Here is a 22,962-nt window from a genome sequence, read left to right on the forward strand (position 1 = left end):
AAGCTCATACAAAAGAGATTGTTGGGACTCAACACAGGACTTTTAAGTTGTCTCAGGTCTGCCAGGACTATCAAGGGACATCTTCTAAGGATACGATAACAGACAGTTGTTATTTAAACTGCCATTTGGCATCTGCCTCCACTTTGGTGGGAGGAAGCACGCAGGCTTCCATTGCAGTAGTGAAAGAAGCCCAATAGCCCATCCCCAGGACTTGGATTTGTGACCTAAGTGTTTCCACCTCAGTGTCCCTTTTGCCTCCATCCCAGCACTTCACCATACACACGTCCCTGGTTGTGTATTGTGCCCACACTCTACTACTAAATAAACAAAAGAAGTAGGAACAAGCAAGCATTGTTTACACCAAGTCTTTGGGTCCAGAAGTAGCCGCATAGGCCAGTCTGTAGGGTCATGTCTAACTGTGGAGCCATCTTGTGCAGCTCCCACCTACCTTTTGGGCTTTATTTTCTAGATGACCCCACCACAGGCAATGGACAAACATGCTTATGGTTCAGGAGTTATATTGAGCTTGTGTTCAACTCTATTTTTAACATTTCTCTAAGCTCCCCTTTCCTTTGTATAGAGATGCATTATTTCTCAGCTGCCACTTACCAAAAGTGCACTCAGACCGGAGGTTTCCTTGGGCTTCCTGAGATCTCATTGGTCCTTGAATGAGATGCCAATGACCAGTCTAGATCTCATCATAAGATGCTTGGGCACTGGCAAGATTGCTCAGTGGTTAAGAGTTTAGAGGACCCAGGATGAGTTGCTAGTACTCACATAGTAGCTTACAACTGTCTGTAACTTTAGTTCCAGGGTTTTCAACACATTCTTCCTTCTTGGGCACTGAGCATGCACTTGGTGCATGCCCACATGTGCTGGCAAACACTCATATAAACAAGCAATCTTTTTAATCTTTAAAAAATAAAAAAGACGCTTTGGCTGTTTTTGTATTCCGGCCAGAAATAAACAATGAGTTCGCCAGCATTCAGGCTTATGGGAGTCCCTAGGGCTGGATGGTTATTATTATAATGCTGATACAGCTGAAATGAGGCTCCAAGCTTAGTGTGAGCCTGTGACTCCCCTGCCACTCTTGGTTCACAGTTTTGTCTTACATCAACCAGATACCACTAGTGTGTAACCAGGCAGGAAAAAGCCAGGACCGAGAAAAGGGACAAGAGTTCATGTTATTCCATCGTCATTCCCTGAAGGTGCTCCCACAGGCCTGGGTTTAACGCCTCACTCCCAGTAGCCATGGCTAAAATGTCTGATCACACCCATCAAGTGGTTCGTCAGCTGTGTAGAACCCCAGCTCATGGTACACAGGATCTGAACCCAGGCTAACTGGGAAGAGCTGTGCTTGGTGGGGAGTGGGCTTAGTTGCAAAGGAAGCAACACAGCTTGCCCTGTTCCCTGCTCTATTTCTTGCCTACCTCGCCTCCATTTCCACACACATGGAGTAGGACAGGAACATCTGTTCAAAGAACTGTGATGAATAGCCTGCGTACCACATCAGATAGACTCTGAAGCTTGCAGAGGGGTATAAGGATGAAACTGTGTCCTTTGGGGCTTCCTTTCACCAGAAAGAAAGAATGGGACACATACATTCCTTACAAGGGGAGGGAGTAACCACAGAACAAACTCCTACCATGTTTACAATTGTTTAAAGAGATCAAAGAAGTTGTCTTCTTATTGGTGCTCTCCATATTGAGGTATCTGTCCTTGACTTTGGGAAATCTGCCCTTGACTGAGATTACATCAGTGTCCTCCCTGTTCCTCCTGAATTACCATCCTGGCTATGAACAATAACCACATCTTGCTCTGACATAAAGGGGATGCTGCCTCCTCTCAGCTATCTTCTTTCTTCTTCAGTTTCCCTCTCTTTGCTGCTCCTTGCGACAGTATAGGTTTCCTTTTCTGCAATTCTTCACAACAAATGAAGCATCTATCCGCATTCCCAACACACACACCCCATGTGCCAGACAGGCTGGCCACACAAGAAATAGCATGGGTCCTGAGCTAGGATGGGAGAGACAGTTGTCTTTCTCTTGTGTCTGGCTTCCTGAATGAAGCCTCTTTTTGTCTCTTCCACAGGTAGACTCCCAGGTATGGCTCACTGGCTTCCCACACCTCTGATGCTGTCCCTTGGTAAACTGTTATACTTCTTCGAACTATTAAACCTATCCACATGCCCTAAGTCTACAAGTTTACTCTTGCTGCATCTTCAATCAGCAGTCAGCCTTGCATCCCTGAACAGGTCAACAAAACTAGGATATGATTTGTCATCTTGGTATGTGGCTGGACCTCATAGTGACTTTCTCTTTAACATCCAAGAGTAGCTGAAACTGTGAAAGCATCCTGAAGCATTTGGTCCTCGTAGGAAAGCTTGGTCCAGCTGCTTCCTGTGCGTTTAAGATGAGGGCATAGGTTAGGCGTATCTAGGGAGGACCTTGGGATTCTTGAATCAGTCCCCAAATCTACCACAAGCTGATGCTTAGAGGCATCATGTGGCTTCAAGGCATATCTTCTACCTTTTCTCAAAAGCAAATGGATAACTGTTTTAAATTCAGTAACATGGCCTGGTCAAGTATTGATTTTAAAAAAGAAAAACAGTCTGAAGGCTATAAGGAAGGATGGGAAGGGACAGTGGAGTTCAGAGGGCCTGACTTCACAGACAAAGCCCTTGCCACGACTGTAAACTCTTCCTCTGCTGCCAAGAGGAAGGTGCAGTGTATGAGAGAGGGACAGGATGTAGCCATAGCCGGCAAATGGTAACAGCGCCCCACCCCAAGGCTGTTACAAGGCCCCCAAGAAGCAGACAGTGTCTAGGGTAGCAACTCCCAAGAGCAAGGAGACTCAGGCAGAAAGTTGGAAGCACAGAGGTCTGTCCCTTAGTCATGGCTCATCCCCAAAGCTAGGGCTTAGAATCTGCCTGGGACCCTGGTACCCCAGCCGTAGGAGACCACCTAGAAGGGCTCTCAGGGAAGCTCTCAAATGAATGGAATGGACCAGAGTTCCAGTTCTCTGAGCTGGAGAACACAACACAGTGGGGACTTAAACCAGAAAAGGACACAACTCCCCCCCCAACACCCCCCCCCACACACACAAGAATAATAGGGCCAACTGTGTAGCTACCTGGCCCTGAATCTGCACAAAGCAGGCCACTCTGTGCGCTGAACTAGGTCTCCTTTCACTCCTGCGTCACACTTCTCACTGCCACTGAGCAAGTCTACTCTGACACAGGGCCCCAAAATGTGTGATGAGGAGGAGTGGGGAGCAACAGGCAAGAAAGGCCAGAGGAAGGCCGCTCACATACCTCTGCACACACATTTATCCCTAGTGCCAGAGGGCAGAGCTGCTCTTTTGGAAAAGAACTTGCCCCATCATTCATTGCTTCTGTCAAAAGCACCTAAGTATAGCAGGTCTCCCAACCCCATAAGGGCAAAACCTGGCCTCTGCTATACACTTGGACGTTGCCTATCCCCTGCCTAGCCTCATCGCTATGCCCTGATAGAAACTACCCCATTCCTATTCTTCCCCCAAGGCAGAGCCTATCAATAACCGTTTCATGCTGTATAACCATTCTAAATGGAATCGCCATGCTCACATGCAGTAAGAGAATTTGTTTAGTAAGGGGTTTTTACTATATAATATGTATGTGACATCTGGTAATAGGAATTGCATTATATTTATTGTTTTATCTGTAAGAAAATTTAAAATAAAAGGAAAATGATTGAGACCCATTATTTTCCAATGAGAAGGAGTCCTGGGGCTCTTGCTGGAGAGATGAAAGAGAGGGGGAGAAGAAAATCAACCCTGCAGCCCTGTGGCAGCCCAGAGCATGTGATTAAAAGTTTAGAGGAGACATAGCAGTGAGAGCCCTAGGAGAAACTCAACACTGGAACAATGTCGCTATTCCCATGTCTTGTTCACACAAAAATAAGAGAGAAAACCAGAACCCCAGGATGCTATTAAATTAGGGAGATAAAACTCCCTGTCAAATTTTTGTGCATATGCTGTAGCATCTAGAATCTGCCATGTCCAACCTTTTGACATGGCAACAAGATTCTGTCATCTACAAATATGTTGGGCCACATCCATAGCTATCCTGGAACACATGGCGCATGGCCAACAGGTGAGACACACCTGGTAGATGAGATGCTATTGTTTGGGGGTTGGTTTGGTTTGTTAATTTTGAATCTGAGTCAGCACTGTCTCCTTTGGTGGCAGGTGGGGGCGGGAAGAGGCGCTTGAAATGTCGTTCCAGTGAACAGAGAAGGATCTAGCAGGCCGTGGCCTCTCCTAGTGGTCAGGTTTCTTGTGTAGAAAGTACTTTCTCAGAACAATCTTGTTTCTTCTAGTTCCAGAAGTTCCGGGAAAGACTGCCGCCCACCTTCTTCTCCCCATTTAGGAATGCTGCCCAGGGCATAGACTATGTATCCAAGTGCAACTTCACTAAGTCCTTTCACCTAAGCCCTGGGACCTATGTAGTAGTTCCCTCAGCCCACCGAAAAGAAGTTGAGTTCCTGCTCCGAATATTCCTCAAAATGCCAGACAAGGACAGGTACAGAAGCATTGGGGTCCTGAGTGTCGAAGTCTACTTCAGTGTGCCTTTGTGAGCAGTGCTCTGTGCATTATATGCAGCACATGGTGTGCCAGGGGCACAATATGAGTTTTGCTCTTGAGATGGTCACTACAATGGGGACTGAGAAAGCCCATGAGCCAATAACTTGACCACAACAGCAATGTAAAACCACATTCGAGGACAATGTGCAGGGACTGCTCCTGGCCATAGGGACTGGGAAAAGATTCTCAGACTTGTACAGGTCCCTGAAGGTAAATAGAAGTTAATAATTTCAGTGAGGAGACAATCCATGTGGGATGAAAGAGCCTGGGAAGAAGCAGGGGGCATGACAGAGCCTGAGGCTTGTTCGTCATATGTACAGGGTAGACCAGGAAGACAGGCTGACCTGAAAGACAGACTCTTGAATGTTAAGCCATGGGTCAAGGTTGGGGTCAACAAGTCCTGTTCCATTTGAGCCTGAGGCAGGAGTTACTATAGTCACAGACGTCTCCACAGTGAATATGTAAGGGCCATCACTGCCAATTCGAGATAGAGCATGAATGAAAGGTCATCTGCATCCTGGAAGTAAAAGTTACCATCCATGTGCATCCCAGTGTGAATAAGCCAGTGGCTAGGAAACCAGGCCATGCCCATCCAAAGGAGCATCTGATCATTGTGTGGCTACTGCCATGGCTGCCTTCTACTCACCCTTGCCAGAGCTATTAGGTATCATTGGGTACCCTCCACAAGTAGACTCCTGGAAATATGCTGTGGGTCATTTGTGTCACACTGTTTCCTGGTTTTCTAGGAATCCAAGCAACAGTTCCAACCTCAGAGCCCTCAAGGTAGGTGTACAGATCTTGTTTCCTATCTTTGCTAGTTACATCACATCTCCCAAGAGCTTCTTTCTCCTTCTTGGTCTTGCTATTGGCCAGGAAAAGCAGAGACAATATGATAGGCTAATGGTGTAGCTCTGAGAGGTGAGGCAGAAGAGACCAGCCCTCCAAGACTGGACTGGACCCAAGTATCTTCCTTCTAGCAAACTTTAGTTTTCAAATCCCCTTAAAGCTTGATTTCCTTCACCTTGCCCCTGCAACTACCAGGGGAAGCCATGTCTTAGATTCAGGTAGGCTGACTGTATCCCTCAGTCAGGCCAGGGCTTGCTAAAACAAACCTTTACCAGACGAATGGCCTCTTTCCCAGAAATTTAACGTAACTGTTTTCCCTTTGATCCAGAGAAGTCTTTCAGAAAACGGATCGCTAAAAAGCATTCTCTACAGATCGATGGATCAGGTATGCTATTTAACGCCCCTAGACCTCACCTATCAGGAGAGGGAGAAAATGCAGGGAAAGAGAGAGAGATAGTTTCAGTCGCTTACCAGAATGCATGGAGCAAAAGGGACTTGATCGTATTAGCCTTTCTACCCCTGGACCGTTCCCAAATGTTCTTCTTGCCAAGTTCTGAAGACAAGTGATGTCCCAATGTGGGTGGACTCCCATTGGAACATAGAGCTTAGGAAGGCAGAGGATAATTAGGGGCTGTGTGTAAGGGATATACTGTGGCTTAAGCCTTTAGACAAGCAGTTGGCAGAAATCTTTCTTTCTCTGGCTCGTCCATCCCCCTCCCCCAGCCCCAAACTTGGCATCGTTCCTCCCTAGAGCTGGCCAGCTTCGGAAAGCCCCAACAAGCTCTCTTCCTGCCAAGCCACCTATGTGCACACGGGGCCTTCCTAATGGTTTAATAAACTGTTATAAAGAACTCCTTGACTCCTCAGGATAAAAGAGCTGCCAATGGTTCCGTGGGATGGGCCTTTTACCATTAATAACCGTGTTGGTGTGGGAAGCACAAAGTGATATAGATGATTTTGTGTACTGTGGGCCAAGCAGAGGCTGAGGAAGGAATGATGCCAGTCATCCCTGCCTCTGTACTCAGAGGACTAATAACATGGTGGTATCCCAGACACGGCTTGGACCCACATACAAACAGGGGAGGGGAGAGATGAAGAGTGGGCTGGAGTGAGGGGTGGGTGTTGAAAAGAACATCCCTGAAGCCCATCAGCACTTGCCCAGGATTCAGGCTGGCTCTCAATGAAACAAAGCTGACCCAGAAGACCATTGTCCCCTGTCTGTAGGTTCCCAAAGGCAGAGACAACTTCATATGCATTGCTTGTCCCCAAACACGGATCACTGTCCTTGGCCCAGAGGAGGTGCTCAATCATTTCTGTCAGATTGAATTAAGACAGACTAGCTCCCCAGGAGCAGATGCCCAAGCCTGGGTTAGCTGCTCTGAGGTGGCCAGCAGGACCTGATTAGAATGCCTGAGACCAAGCTTCTTCGGGGCAGGTGGTACATTTTCACATCAGTCCATGCACCTGTACTTCTAAAATAAAAATATAATTTGTCATATGATAGGATGGTACAGACTCCTTAATCAGGGCTTTTCCAAATGACAGGCAAATGTTTGGCTCCCCATAAAGTGACTGTTAGCTGGAATTAGACATCAGTCAGAATTAAAATAAGACATAGATGCAGCAGTGTGCCTAGGTCACTCTTAGGCAGGCATCCTAGAGCAAGGCACCCCTGGCACCATCCTGTACAGCCTGCAAACCACACTTAGTGGTTGTGGCCTCCCAAGAAATTCTTAAGCAAAGCATTTCTCCTGCCCTCACTGCATCCTCTCTCCTGATCTCTCACATTTGTTTTAACTAGCTTTATTAATACAGTCATTTATCAGCATGCATTACCACTAGTTGCTTTTATTAGTCATGGTGGTGCAGATGGCATAACCAGGCCTGCTAGTCAGTCAGAAAGGAATGATGCATTTGGGCTCCAGGATTAGACAGAGCAAATCTAACCACCATCCTTTATGAATTCAGTTGACAAGCATTTTCTAAACTTCTAGTACTTTCCCCCATGTACCAACAGTAGCCCACTAAGCTTTGGAAATATGACATCCCCAGCCTTAGAGTGTCCCACAGTTCCTATGTGCAATTCTTGGGGGAACTTGTCTAAGCAACCACCATTGCCAAACCTGCTATAAATTCCATAAATGCTCTGGTGGGTGACAGGGTGTGGAGTCTCGGTCCACATGTGCCCCAGCTGGGCAATAGGGAGCAGGATGTGCAGGCATTCGATGTTCTGTCCAGATGGTGAGTCCCTTCTGAGAAGAGCATGAAAACATCTATAAGGGGTCAAGATACTTTTAAAGAAAAACTTGGTTGATGGTAGGCACACAAAGACAACTTTTTTTTTCCCAACTCAGAGTTTCTTTGTATAGCCTTGGCTGTCCTGGAACCTGCTCTGTAGACCAGGCTGTGCTTGAACTCACAGAGATCCATCTGCCTCTGCCTCCCAAGTGCTGGGATTAAAGGCGTGCACCACCACTGCCCAGCTAAGCCAACTTTTCTGATATCCCTAAACTATGAGAGGTTAGAAGGAGGACCTGAGGACCAATCAGACACTGGCAGCTTAGAGTCTATGCTTCTCACTACTGTGGAGCCTTACAAGGATGGGATATGGGGCTGTTCTTCCTTTCAGAGCAAAGTGGCACTGCCAGTGTTAGAAGGACAAAGGGGGGCAGTGTAAGGGGGCTGTGAGGGCTGTTATCTGTGATGGGTTCTTCTCAGAAGGTCTCTGGGAGGAACCTGAATTCTGAGCCTTGGATTGCCACTCTCCAAGTCCACCCGCTGAGAAACCTCACTCCAGTGCCAACTCCCTAAGGGAAGCCATGACATCTTTCTCTTTGCCTCAGTATCTGGAAGACAAAGTAATGTGCTCCTTGATGGCAGCAGCATCTAGTAGCCTAGACTGTGAGTAGCTTTAGCTCCTGTCATCACACGCATGCGTAAACAATGTCATCACATATCACACTGTCTCTCTGGAAGTACAAAGACGCCTAAATGGCTACAACTGGTTATCCTGTGATGGTCCTCCTGAGAGTGTCCCCCCTCCCACCCCCGTGCCAGCCATAGTGATAAGGTGAGATGGAAAGATGTGTTCTGGCCAGTAATAGGCGGAGGGAAGCAGTATGAGGGAGCCCACACCAGGAGCCCAGTGTCAGGACCAACCATTATGATGGCTATTCAAGGACAGAGTTATCCATGGCAGAACCCAGGGCAGGCCCAGGACAAAGAACAGGTAGACATGCTATGGAAAGGAAGGGCTCAGGAGTCAGAGAGCTGCTACAGATCTGGGTGGATGTGTTCCTTGGTTCCTGAGTCCCATCCCACAACCCATCTTTACCATGTTTTGGATCAGGGACTGGACATTGATGCCACCCAACTGCAGAGGCTTCTCAACCAGGAGTTCCCGACAGGTATGTCAGCTCAGAGGCCTGTTGGCTCTGGCCTTATCCCCCATGTTGCCACCCTTGATGGTCCTTCAGTCCTTCTCCTTCCTCTGGGTCTCCAGGGGACACTTTCTCCTTGGACCAGTGTCAAAGCATCGTGGCTCTAATGGATGTATCCTTTACAGTCATTCTCCCCTGCCCACCCCCACTGCAACCCTAGGAACCCAACTCCCCTGTGGGCTTCCCTGGGATTCTCATTACAGACCAGCACATGGATACTGTGACTTGTCTACCAACTCACTCCAGAATCCAACTCATCACAGCAGCCATAGCAATAGTCACTACTGACCAAATTTAACTCTAAGGAAGTACATTTGAAATGCTTGCAACAGCCCTGGTGATGCAACAGCTATTATCCCGTTGAACAATGGAAGACATGGTGGGGGGGGGGGGTCACAAAGGTTAAGTATTTTTGCTCAGATTATACAGCTAGTTGGAAGTTATACATATATTTGAAACAGAAGTTTTAGCTTCCAAGGACTATGCTGTAACCTTGGCCTACCCTATCTCCTCCAATTAAAGCTCTCTTTCAACGTTGGCAAAGTCTTTCCACATTGCTTGGATTTCTCATTCACAAAGCCCACAAAGATAACCACCAAAAACTCCTAAACCTTGTTGGTCTGCAGTGCACAGTGGTGGCACACCTTGTGGCTCACATGGTGCTTTTGTACCTATAGATGCCGGTCTCGAGCCAATTCAGTGGCTATCCCAGGTCTATGGCCATAAGACTCAGGACCAGGAACCTCTCATCCTAACACCCTCTCCTCTATCTGACCTCTCCGTCTTTAGGCAGGAGAGACACTGGCCATACAGAATGGATCCCAAGCCTGGTACCCCTCCCCAGGCTGTGGCTGTCCCCAGAGAGAGACAGATCACCCCCTCTCTCACACTGTTAACAAGGCTCGATTGTGAATGCGAAGCCAGTCATTGTAGAACAAGAAGGCTTCCTGATGGAGTCATAAATCAGCCCTGTCTCGGCTGGCTGTGGTCCGGAGTCACTCGGAGATGCAGAAGAATCCAAATGGTCCTTGCAGCCCTGTGGCCAGGGCACTCAGCTGGGGGATGAGTGGAAAAGGGTAGAAAAGACTCCCTCACCCACTCCCTCCCCACACATGCATTGTACTGGGAGACTGCAAATAGAGCCTCCCCTGAAGTTAAACACTAAGGTAGCAGGCTAGCTCTCAGAGTTCGATTTAATTTTTTTTCCTGCATTAGTTGCCTATCATAAGGGATGGTTGGGGAGGCATTAATACACATTCCAGCTCCACACATGGCTCAGGCATGGCACATTTACCTATCCACACTGCTTCTGCAATTGTAAGGCCCGTGAATGTTCCTCCCTCCCCTCACCTGCTGGAGAACCTAGCCCAATTGGTAAAGGCCATGTTGGGGCCGGGGTTTGGGGGGCTCCTTCTCTTCGGCTAGATATAACCAAACTTGACACCTTTCTCAGGGGTCCTTCCTTCTAACCACACATTTTCTTTTGTGAAAACAAATCTGAACCACATCACCTTCAGGTAGAGTGGGAGGCAGCTGGCACGGGGCCAACATGGCCCTGGGTTACCAGCTGAAGGATAAAGCTGTTCTGGCTTTGTTAGGGGGACAAACAGCTCCCCTTGCCCGCTGCCCTCTGGACTGTTTAGCCCTTAACTTGTCCTCCAGCTGAAGGTGAACGGGCGCCTGGATCAGAGAGAATTTGCCAGACTATGGAGTCGCCTTAGCCACTTCCAGGTATGGTCACGTTCTCCATGACACGCCCAACACTCTTGTTTAACCCGGCTGAGCAAATGCTTCCTGGGTGTCCCACATTGGGGTATGAAAGGGTGAGAAACCCTGTTCCCTGAGGGTCACCCTGCCTGAGGGGCAGGATGAGGAATGTTTGTAGGAGACTGGAGAAAGAGGCTACCATGGACAGCATCTGGAACGGCCATGATATCCATTGAAACACTCCTTGGTCTGAACCAATCTCTTTCTATCCCAATGCCTATCCCCATGGGAGGATCTACCAGAACAGATGTGGTTGGCCTGTGGCCTGGGTATGGCTCCCCATTGTCCTCAGGGCAAAGTCTGAAAGCAGCGCACAAAACCCGCTTAGTTCAGCCTCTATTTTTAAGTCCAGAAGAGGCCATTTTGACTTATACTCCTTCCTCTGAAACCCAACTCTAAGATGCCTCACTGCCCCCTACAAATGCTGTGCCTTCCTCTTTCCCTCCCATACCCCAAGCCTGGCCATTACACATCCATCCTAAGAATGCAGGCATCTCCAGATATGCCTTCCTTGCCACGTCTCTCTTGCCAGTCCCTATGACCTGATCACTGTCTCTTCTGACTCCTTGCCTCTTAGCAGACACCTGTAGGGTAAGCCACACTGTCTGCCTTAATGTTATGTAGTTAAAAGGAACTTTTCCTTATTCTAAAAGTGATGCTTATTGACAAAAAAAAAAAAAAAAAAAAACATGGATGAGAAAAGAATAATAAATTCAAAAAAGAAAACATGATTTTGCCAAAGGGAAAGTGTTAAGACCCAGTTAATATGCCCCAAAATGTGTCTTATAATAGGAATATTTATACAAACTAAATAAAAGTATAATCCAGCCAGCCATGATGACACACATCTGTAATCCCAGCACTCAGGGAGTGGAGGCACAAAGATCAGAGCTTAAAGCCAGCCTTAGCTACATAGAATATGTCAAATAAATAAATGAGTGCATAATTAAATAAGGCAATCAGTCAATCATATAAATATATATATGTGTACAAGCTGCTTTTAAAAATTAAATAGCACCAATATATCATATGGTTAATCATGTCATAGCCTCTGAACATTCTGAAAGGGTGAATCAAGTACCCCTGTGTGGCTATGCCAAGATGCATCGCCTGGTCCCTGACAGCGGGCCATTTGACTTCTCACTAGACACTAGATTGGTTGACAGGCTCCTCCTACCCTTCTATTGCTGGATCCTCTTCCTCCTGTTCATCTTCCCCTTAGAGACCTCCAAGGTGTGTGTGACACAGCAGCACTAAGAACCATTCAATAACTGACCTAGCTAATCAGCTACTAAATGAATGAGATTCTATAGTGAAAAGCACTTGCTGTTTACCTTCAAACCTACCAGAAACCAAATAAGGCCAAGAGGAGGCCCTCAGGCTGTCAGACTACAGCTATTGCCCCACCCCCAACCCCTACCCCCACCCCACCCCACAGTTGGCCTTACCTTGCATACCTGGGATTTGAGATTTTGACAGGGAAAATCTCCTGTGAGGCATCTGTGTACACATGGCAGTCAGGCACTCTGTGTTCAGCCCTGAGGTGCTGCCTGCTTAATCCAAGACCCACCTGCCAGAGGGTCAGTTTCCTCATCTAGGAAGTATGTGTTGGGTCAGGATTACAATGAGCATTAGGCAGAGAGGAAAGGTCTCTGATAAATCCAAGAGTGGTGCAATAGTGGCTGCTGCTGCTATGGTCATTGCCTTCTGCAGACATGCTTGGGTGGGGACACAGCTCTAACCTGCTTCTGGTATTTTCTATACAGCACTCACTAATATACAAGTGAAGGGATTCATATATGAGCATGCACATGTAGGTGTTAGTGAGTGATAGGCACCTTATGGATTTGTACTTTATAGATGTTTGTTCGTTGCCTTCTTTTTACCAGGCCTGTATTGTAGGTGAGGAAACTGAGCCCTGGAAAGACAGAGTAACTTGATGTGAATGTTAGTTACACAGCTGGCCAATAGTTGAGTTGGAACTTAAATCCAGGCAGATCATCCATTAAGCCTGTACTTTCTTTGTTGTTGTTGTTGTTGTTGTTGTTGTTGTTGTTGTTGTTGTTGTTTGAGACAGGGTTTCTCTGTGTAGCCTTGGCTGTCCTGGACTCACTTTGTAGAAAAGGCTGACCTTGAGCTCAGAGCAATCTACCTGCCTCTGCCTCCCAGAGTGGGGGGATTAAAGAGATGGGCCACCCATACCCAGCTAAGTCTGTACTCGTAACTACTACTAGACACAAACCCTTTGGAGCAGTGGCTCTCAGCCTGAGGATCAAAAGTCCTTTGGTAAACCTCTATCTCCAAAAAAGATTTACTTTGCAATGCATAACAATGGCAAAATTACAGCTATGAAGTAGCAATGAAAGTAAGTCTACGGTTAGAGATCACCACAGCATGAAGAACTGTATTAAAGGGTCTTAGCATTAGGAAGGTTGAGAACTGCTGGTCTACAGAGGCCTTGTGCCTTCCCCAAAGGCAGCCAAATGCCCCATGTGTCTAGAGAGAGGAGAGGAAAGGAGATTGGTTGGAAGAAGGGAGCTTCAGGTCCAGTTGTGACCAGACTGATGGACTTAGGGGTGCGGCCATCCCCACATGACCCTTCCCTCCCTACCCCTCTGTAAGCCAGTCCTTGTACACTTCAGTAAAGCCTCCTCTGTGGGGGTGGAAAATAGACTTACAGGACGTCTTCTATCCACACCCTCTAGGTCCTTACAGGCTTTTTGTTTCTTTTCCCCCATCAGCATGTTTTTCAGAACATCCAGAGGAACCCTGGAGTCCTCCTGAGCTCAGACTTATGGAAAGTCATAGAGAGTACAGGTAACATGGAGCCCAGGTGCCTGGATGAACGAGGACCATGGGGCATGTGTGGGGACCATCTTCCCAGCATGCCATAAGCATGGGCATATGGAAGAAAAGAGACATCTAGCTTATGTGCCCTCCCCTACCTACATTGACTTTGATGGGCTTCCAGCACCACAGACTCAGATCTGAGCTCTCCCTGTGCACAGCCTGAGCAGTCCTACACCCGTCAACTTCCGCAATCACTTTTCTCTCCAACACAGCTCTGATTGATGGGGAGAGAAGGGGGAGAGAGGGAAAGAGAGAAGGAGAGGGAAGGAGGGAGGGAGAGAGAGGGAGAGAGACCTACATGACTGTTAACTTACAAGGAATGAAGCTGGTCTTCCAGAAGCTTCTAGCTCACTGTCTGGTTTGTCGGGGTTAAATACCCACAAGCAGGCTGAGGAACCGCACTTCTCTCTCTTCACAGAAGGTGCAAGGCTAAACTAAACCAAATGGCATATGATGGCTTCAAGTAGGCACAAGCTTTCTGTCCTGGGATAATGATAACAATACTTCAGGGTGCATAAGTGCTTCATAGTTCACCAAGAACCATTCACATCATCTCGTTTCATTGTCTCCACTTGGCTGCCAATGGGGAAGGGCAGGAATCATTACTTCCACCGTACCTGTGGGGAAGACAGACCTCATAAAGGTTATGTAAGGAAATGGCCACCTTCCTTAATAAGCCGTAGAATCATATTCCCCCCAGGTTACCTCTGGAAAAGGCGCCTCCATAATTCTTCTTCCTGTGCTCCCGGCATAGAAAGTGGTAGAAATACAAGACACTGTTCTCCACTTGAGCATAGCTCCTCCCCTTGATTATGACTGTTAGCAGCTGTACCCCAGCATCACAGGTCAGCAGCATAGCAGAAGGCTGAGATGCCCAAGAGCTGAGCTGCCCCACAGTACCCTGATAGGTTTGCTAGAACTAGGAAGGTTAAATTATACCTCCATTTCCAATTTTGATCTTTTTGGGGGATGGGGATGGATAAAGTGCATTTCTGGCAAATTCCAAGGCATAATTTTTGTGGCCACCCTTGGAGAACCACGGAAGAGCCAGTGGTTAAAGATGGAATCATCAATGGAGCCTAACGACCAAAGGGGAGGAAGTGGGGAGGGGAGTGAAATAGAGAAAGCTCTCAAGCTAGGCAGGTAACTTATGGAGTGATGGAAATTAGCCACTGAAGGCGGCTATCTGGAAAACTCAAGCCTTGTCTGAAGGTACTTGTTTCCTATTTTATCAGCTCTGCTGTAGAAATCAAATGTGCCTCTAGCTGCATAGGGCCCACAGGCCACCAAGCTCATCCCTACACGAGTGGCTCAGCTTTCAAGTGTCTGCCTGCTCACTAGAGCATCAACTTTTGGCCACTCTTCACTTGTCACTTATGTGGTTGGCGCCTCCCTGGAGCTTTTAACTAGAGATGCAGAATGACAAGGTCAAAGAAAGAGGGCAAGGTGCCTACTTCTGCCCTGCGGAAGTGACCTTCTAAGTTGTGGTGTCCCTTCTGTGCCCCAGCCTTTCCCTTTCCTCTTGCATGGGGACCACACCTGCCTTACAGAGAGTCATGGCATCTAGTTGGAAGACGTTTTAATACGATCACCAGCAAAGAGGAAGCTGGCAGATGCAGGGCTGACCTTAAGCCCTTAGGTGTCCTGACATCTCCATGCTACATGAGCATTTTCTATTATTGAAAAAGGACAATGTGTTTTCAGAGGAGTAGTTAGTGTCTTGAGTTTCTTGAGTTGGTCTCTGCCAAGCTGAAGGCGTGTAACACTAGAGCACAACAGCCAACAGCTGAGAGAAAAAGGAGAGACCCTGAGTGGCTGACATACTGGACTGAGTAGAGGGTGTGGCAGCAGGCTGTTGGACCGTCTTGACAGGGTTGCTGAGCCTCACGAGGCAGGGGACCATGCGGTCTCCAGTCTCCCCTCAGCTCACCGACTTACCTTCCCATCTCAGACTTCCTTTTAGGAGTCTTCATCAGCAATGAGCTACTGAGCCTCATGGCACTCAGGTACAGCGACAGCTCTGGACGAGTCAGCTTCCCCAGTCTTGTCTGCCTCCTGATACGGCTGGAGACGATGGCAAGTAAGTGACCCTGGGGGCATTCTGTAGACCTGCACAGTGACTAGTGAACTGAATAGATGGCCAGGAGAGCACTGATGCCCCAGTACCTGGGTGAAGGCTCAGGTGTAGGCAGGCTGGTGTCCTTCTTGACATCCCCTTGATCTAAGAGGGCCAAGCCAGTGAGACTGCAAAGGGGTGTGGCAAGGAATGGGGCAGAAAATGAGGTCTGCCAGAACCATGCACAGCTGCTGTGAGATTCACATATGAAAGGAAGCAGTTGGCCAAGAAGACTGAAAACCCCCAACCCATGGCAACAGGTAATAGTGCATTCTCAATAGGGAAAAAAAAAAACACCTATACTAAGCAGATTTATGAAGTAACTGGTGCTATGCAAATGGCACAGAAAGTTACTCTTCAAGTCCCTGCACTGTTGACCTTCTATCCTTCCTCCAAGTTCTGACCTACTTCCTCTCTTGGAAGTTGTCCTACTTCCTTCCCCTGTTGCTATGATGAAAAACTCTGAGCAAAGCAACCTAAGGGGTAGAAGGTTTGTTCTGGCTCAGTAGTTCCAGATTACAGTCAGGGAAGTCAAGGTGGCCAGAGTATGAAGCCACTGGTCATGTCACACCCAGGACCAGGAGGAAAGCGATGCATGCCCGCTGCTATTCATCTCCCTTTCTCCACTTACACAGGCCAGGATCCCAGGCAGAGGATGGTGCTGTGGACCATGTCTGTGTCCTCCCTTCTACACTCCTTCCTGTCCCTACATCTCAACTCCCTTTCTTGCTTCCTCACCCTAACCAGGCTCTGTCTCGGGAACAAGGTTAATTGTTCCTGTCTCCTCTCTAGGTTACGTTTAGAGCAAATTCTACTGTTTAGTTATACAATGGAGGGTTTCCATCTGTATTGAGAGAGTTTCACACAGGTGAATACGTGGGGGCATAAGGTCTTTCTTCAAGTTATAAAAATCCAAAAAGATGGCGGCAGCCAGAGGATTCCACACTTTTTTTTTTTTTTTTTTTTTTAGTAAAACAGCTTTTGTTTGAAATAAAATCGTATGTGAAGCTTCACAGGGAAGCACAAAACATCTGTTGGGAGGGAAGGGAAGGGGACAGAGGTCCAGAAACACCCCCTGAATCCTGATATCTTAACTGCCATGGGGTGCTTCTGAAAAGCCCCAGGTTCTGAGTGAAGATTGAAAGGACAAAATCCTGAGAAGGTGAAAGAGAAACCTGAGTTCTGAAAGAGATTGGGGAGATCCCAACTGCACCCATTAAAAAATTAGCCCCCACACCCCCACACAGCAAAGAAAAAAAAGCAAGGTATGTGGAGTGGAGTCTAGAAGGTGTCTTGAGGGGAGACCCCAGCGCCGCCCTACAGTGTAGAGCTGGACGAAACAGAACAGACAAGAGGCGCTCTAGGACAGTGAAGGCCGATGACCTCTCAGCCAGTCTGAACCTTTCTTCCTCTATCCTAGAGGCATTCCGCAACCTGTCCAAGGATGGCAAAGGCATCTACCTGACAGAAATGGAGGTAAGGCACCTTCCCCTCCCAGGACAGGGCACAGTACCAGGCCACGTTCTCCTGATCCATTTCCAAGGGGCATTCTTCTCCCTGGGCTATGGAATGGTCCGTCAAAGGCCAGCCAGGCTGGTGGGGGTTGGGGGGAAGGAGCTGCCTCCAATTACTGCCTTTATATATTGCAGGCTGCCAGGCAGCTTTAGGATCTTGGCAGAGAGATTTTATTTTTTTTCCAATAGCTTAATAACGCAGAGGACTATGTGGGAGTCATAAATCCAAAAGGGAAGTAAAGAACAATCCACCGAGCTCGCTGTGTATTGAGCTTGAATTTTCGAGCCACCTAACCAGCCAGATGGTCAACTCAACACAATACTTCTCTCTGCTGGGCTATTTAGAAAGAATAGGTGCTGTTTGGTTGCTCAGCTGGTAGACTAGAGGGTTGTAAAGGGGTTACCCTGAAAGTAGGTGGGAGAGATGTGTTGAGACAGAACATTGAGGATGGAATTGGCTGGGAAAAGGCATTGATACTCAAATGAGATCTTCCAAGGGAGGAGGTATGTGTTTGCTCTGCTCTGCATCAAATGAACCAGCTTTAAAAACTGGTTCCAGGAGCTGGGCATAGTTGTGCACGCCTTTAATCCCAGCACTTGAGAGGCAGAGACAGGTGGATCACTGTGAGTTCGAGGCCAGCCTGGTCTACAAAGTGAATCTAGGACAGCCAAGGCTACACAGAAAAAGCCTGTCTCGAAAACCAAAACCAAAACAAAACAAAAAAACTGGCTGGGGCTGTGTGACTCAGTAAAGCACTCATGGCATGAGCATGAGGGTCTGAATTTAGACCCCTAGCACCCACATAGCAAGGCATAGTCGTGTATGCTTACCATCCCAGAGCCCGGGAGAGGCAGAGACAGAAGGGACCCTGAAGCCTGCTGGCCAAATTGCCAAACTCTAGGCCCAATGGGAGACTCTGTTTCAAAAAATAAGGAAGACACCTGGTGTCAACATTAGCGCCCAAACTCGCATATTATATAAACACATGAATCCACACCTACGAGGACTCACACACCAGAGACAAGGAAAGGGAAGGGGGCAGAGAGAATGCTTGTTCTAATTATGATGCTCATTTCTCAGTGGATGAACCTGGTCATGTACGGCTGAGGTGAGAAGTCCAGCAAGCCCTCTGGACCAGGTAAGACATGGCAGCGTTAAGAGTCCTTTCTTCATCCTATGGGCATTTCCCCCACTTTCTCTAAGAATGACACATAAGGCTCCTGGAAACAGCCTCTTGGAGACTTCAGAAAGCTTATCTTTATGAGCCAAGACCCACTGCTCACGGCTCCTGCATTTCAAGGCCAGATGCTCAGATTTCATCCAGACACACGCACGAAGCAAGCAGCCTGAAAGTCGTGAATGAGAGATTTACAACATTTAATTAATGTTCCAAAGAGAACGGATGATGACTCATTCTAGACAGGCACTAGAAATGGTGAAAATAGAACACCATGGAGCAATCCGAACAGCTGACCGTGGGGGAAAGGAGAGCCAGCCACCTCAGCTCTACCATTGCCTCACTGGATTTGGGCAGTTGTAGCTATGTATAGTTGTTAGTGTTTATACTTCTAGTTTGCACTCAACAACAAACACATCGCCATTTCCTCTTCAACTTTTATGGGACAAACTAGAGAGTTACAGAATGTCTTCAGTCACACTGCCCCATCCTGCATTGGCAGAAATTCTGGCTGACTGCTCTAGAATCCTGAAGAACTTGCGAGTTTGTGCCCCCGCTGTCTGGAAATCTTATGTGTTTCTTACTTAGAGACAAATTTCTATCCATGCTTCCATAGAAACTCTTACTTCTTGGACCACTGCAGAAAAAAAGAAGAGACTGGCTTTGCCAGACCTTGAGTTCCTTGGAGACATTTCTGTTGGCTGAGGCAAAATCTCTCTTCTTTACCACTGTTGGTTGTTACCACTGTTGGTTGTTACCACTGTTGGTTGTTACCACTGTTGGTTCTCTATGCAACAGTCCTGTGATCAGTACCATCTCTGTTAGTTATTTGTCACTATGACAAAATGCTTGGCCACAGCAATCCTTTCTACTCATCATTTGAAATTACGGCAGCAGGTCACGGGCAGCTAGAGCTTTGCATCCACAGTCCGGAAACAGAGGGAGGTGGGCACTCACACCCAACCAGCTTTCTTCTCCCCCACCCCTTTTTTAAATATGGGACCCTCAACACATTCAGAACATGTCTTACTACCTCAGTCAGTCCTCTCTGAAAATACCCTTGCAGATGCACCCAAAAGATGTTTCTTACCCCAATCAAGTTAATAATCAAAGCTCACCACCACACCCTCTGAAGTTCTGTTACTTCTATAAATAGTATTTGATAATCTATGAATTATGTGTGTGCCTTGAAACCATGAGAAAAGTACTCTGCATAAAGATGTAATATTTGAGCATCAATACCTCCTGATGAACAATTGATGGTTGCTAGTGATTTACAAATTGAAAAGAGTCAGTTTTACTCAACTGTATTGAATTCTCCTTTCACTCTTAAAAAAAAAAAAAAAAGGTCATTTCCAACGTTATTGTGCCTAGCACAATCTGCATGGGGTTACTGTTTCTCTAGTTGTATCTTGAAGCTAATTTGGCTCACAGGATATGTACATTTTTGAAATTTTAAAGTCACTGAATTTTCTCTACTAAATTTTCTCTCTTTTGGGAAGTCCCAATTCTCTTTTTACTATTTTTTTTTTCATTTCCCTGATCTTAAGACAATACAAGGAGCAAGATGCATATGTATCTATCTCTTTCATTAATGCTTGTCATTGCCCCGAGAGTGCCCCTCTTCCTTGTTCACTGTCACTCTCTGACATCCAATATTGCGCATGCCCTTTCATACATGGCTCGGGATTTCACTGAGGAGACGGAAGCAGGAAGACGAAGGGGTTCAGACTAATAATGTACAAATCCGCCAGCTTCGGTAACACCCCTCCTTCTCTTGTATTCTGTTGCCCAGAATCTCCCTCTGGGGGTGTTCTGTGTCTCATTACCATCCACCTTTGCAGGGGCCTGGTTGAATAAATTTTCTCCTTTATCCTCTGAATACTAAACCTCTCTCTCTCTCTCTCTCTCTCTCTCTCTCTCTCTCTCTCTCTCTCTCTCTCTCTCTCTCTCTCTCTCTCTGTGTGTGTGTGTGTGTGTGTGTGTGTGTGTGTGTGTGTGTGTGTGTGTGTGGTTTTCTAAGCCTCATCCAAACAAATGTATCTTTTGAATTTCCCCTACCTGGTAATCCCTCCCAGCTACTACTGTTCCTTTCCTCCCATCACTGCCATATTCCACAAAGGAATTATTTGTCTCCACATCTTCACTTCCTACTCTCTCCTCAAACTTCCTCAATTTCAATTTTTTAGAAATCATCTGTCGCCCTGAATTTTGCATTGGCTTTTGATCTTATTTTTCTGTATCCATTCATATCCCTCAAATCAATTTCCTGAATCCAGAGTTACACTCTTAAAAATTCAAATCCATTTACTGCATTCCCCAAGTTAAAAGCTCCTCAACATCTCTCCCTCTTGCTGTACAAGAAAATTCTAGAATCCTTAACATCAGACCCTGAAGCTTGTACTATCTGCACACCCGTCCCCCATCCATCTGACCACACCTTGCTCCTTTGTTGTCTACCTCAGCCATACCATTGCCTCCTATTCTCTGATCTTCCCAGCCTCAGGTCTCAGGCTGCACTGTCTGCTCTACCCTGTTGTATTAGAGGCCCTTTCTTGCTGTAGCCCAACTGGCAATTCCCATAAAGTTTCTCACATAGCCTCTTCCCCAGTCATAAAACTCAACATGTAGTTTTCTTGTTGCCAATTTCTTTCATATTTTTTAATGAGCTTTGTTGCAATGCAATTCACACCATGCAGCTTACCCACTTAAAATATGGAGTTCGTGCTGGGCACGGTGGCACACAGCTAGAGACCTGGAGTGCAGGAAGCAGCAAAGGCAGAAGGGTCACAAGTTCCAATCCAGCCTAGGTGAGTTCCGGGCCAGCCAGAGCTACATGACAAGATACTGTCACACACACACACACACACACACACACACACACACACACACACACACATTTGTGTTTTTTGTTTCAGGCCATTCCTATAATATAATTTTAGGGCATTTTTTCATCTGCATATAAAGCAACCTCATACTCCCAAGTTGCATGCAGCCTTTAGTCTTAAGCAAGCACTAATCTACCCTCTGACTCTGTAGATTTGCCTATTCTGGGTGTTTCATATTAATGGAATCAACGAGAGACCCTTAGTAACCATGCCTTTCACTCAACATAATATTTTCATGGTTCACCTGCATTGAAGCATGCCTTAATTCTTTATTCCCTTTTTGTTCCCAGAAGTATTTCATAGATGTTACGCCATATTTGATTCATCTTCCAACAACTGGTATTTGTTGGTATCATTTCTACTTTGCGACTACCGTTAATAATAATATTGTGAATGTCTGTGGGTGAGCACTGGGAACCATATTTTCACTTTGCTTGCCTAGGGATGGACCTGAAGGATCATGTGGTTACTCTGAATGACATTTAGAAGAGCTGCTTGCCTTTTGTGTCTTTCCTCAGCAGTGGGTGGGAGTCTGAACAGCACTTGGATTTGGACTGGTACCTCACTGTGGGTTTGATTGGCACTTCCTTGATATCAAATGATGCTGAGACTCTTTCCCATTGATTATGGAATATGTGTATGTTTTCTTTAGAGAGTTCTATTCAAATCCTTTGTGCATTTGCATTTTGCATTGAAATTGTTATATATTAATATCTTTTTGCTACTGAGTTGTACGAGTTTTTTTCACAATGTAATTACTAGTCCTTTATCATAATTTATTGACTGATTTTCTCCTGTTTGTCAGGTCATCTTTTCATTTTTAAAAAATTTTATCTATTTTTTTAAGTAAAATGGTTTTCATGTAATATATTTTATATTTTCCCTTCCCCCAACTCTTCCCAGATCCTACCCACTCTGTGGTTTTGTGAATGTTTTGTTTTATCTTTTCAGTTCTGGGTGGTGTCCTTTGAAGTCCATGTGCCTCTAAGTTTGATGAGGTCTACCATGTCTATTTTTTTTTTAATTATTTATATTTTGGGCAGTAGATCTCAAGGATATTGTCTAGTTCAGGATCACAAGTGTTTACTCCTGATCCTCTTTTAACGTTCTTACAATTTAGCTTTTGTCATTCAGCTTTATCCTTTCGTGGATAGACATCTGCCCTTCTCCACACCTTTTGCTAAAATGATTAGTATCTCTTCCATCTTGCTGTCTTTAAACATCAGCTCATCATACTGTAAGGATTTAGTCTATATTCCAAGTCTTATCCGAGGCGTGTGGGGCTGATAGGAATCGCATTCGATCTTAAATTAACTGGGAAATGTCATATTCACAACATCACCTTTTCAAGTCTGTAGATTTAGGACACACCTCCATTTTCACGTCTTTAATTTCTCTTAGAGATGCCTTCCTGTCTATGGTCCTGCGTAAAATGGTCTCCTTGGTTTTTTTCTTCCTTTTGATGCTATTGTGAATGAAATTGTCTTCTTACCCTCTTTTCAGTTGTCCATTGCCAGCTTTTAGTAATACACTGATTTTGTATACTAATGTTACATCTTACATCTTTCTAAACTATTTTGTTAGTTCTGGTTTTGAAGGGATCCCTTTGGGTTTTATAAATATAGAAGCATATCTGAAAGTAGCTTTATATTCAGCTTTTCAATTTATATCTATTTATTACTTTGTTGTTGTTGGTTTTTTCCTGGTTTGGTTTGGTTTGGGTTGGGTTTTTTTCCCTTG

General features: G+C 46.2%; 1 protein-coding gene across 1 annotated transcript in view; it reads left to right on the forward strand.

The window, feature by feature from the left end:
• Positions 1–22,962, forward strand: part of Capn13 (calpain 13) — a 66,602-nt gene that overhangs the window by 35,817 nt on the left and 7,823 nt on the right. Inside the window, exons 12-21 of the mRNA XM_051154518.1 lie at positions 1,122–1,130; positions 4,359–4,561; positions 5,370–5,406; positions 5,798–5,854; positions 8,819–8,880; positions 8,946–9,021; positions 10,572–10,640; positions 13,418–13,493; positions 15,478–15,606; positions 17,063–17,118. Coding sequence (XP_051010475.1) covers positions 1,122–1,130; positions 4,359–4,561; positions 5,370–5,406; positions 5,798–5,854; positions 8,819–8,880; positions 8,946–9,021; positions 10,572–10,640; positions 13,418–13,493; positions 15,478–15,606; positions 17,063–17,118 — 774 coding nt within the window. The remainder of the gene's footprint in view (positions 1–1,121; positions 1,131–4,358; positions 4,562–5,369; positions 5,407–5,797; positions 5,855–8,818; positions 8,881–8,945; positions 9,022–10,571; positions 10,641–13,417; positions 13,494–15,477; positions 15,607–17,062; positions 17,119–22,962) is intronic.

Source organism: Acomys russatus, chromosome 1 (assembly GCF_903995435.1).
Source record: "Acomys russatus chromosome 1, mAcoRus1.1, whole genome shotgun sequence".
NCBI classification, from domain to species: domain Eukaryota; kingdom Metazoa; phylum Chordata; class Mammalia; order Rodentia; family Muridae; genus Acomys; species Acomys russatus.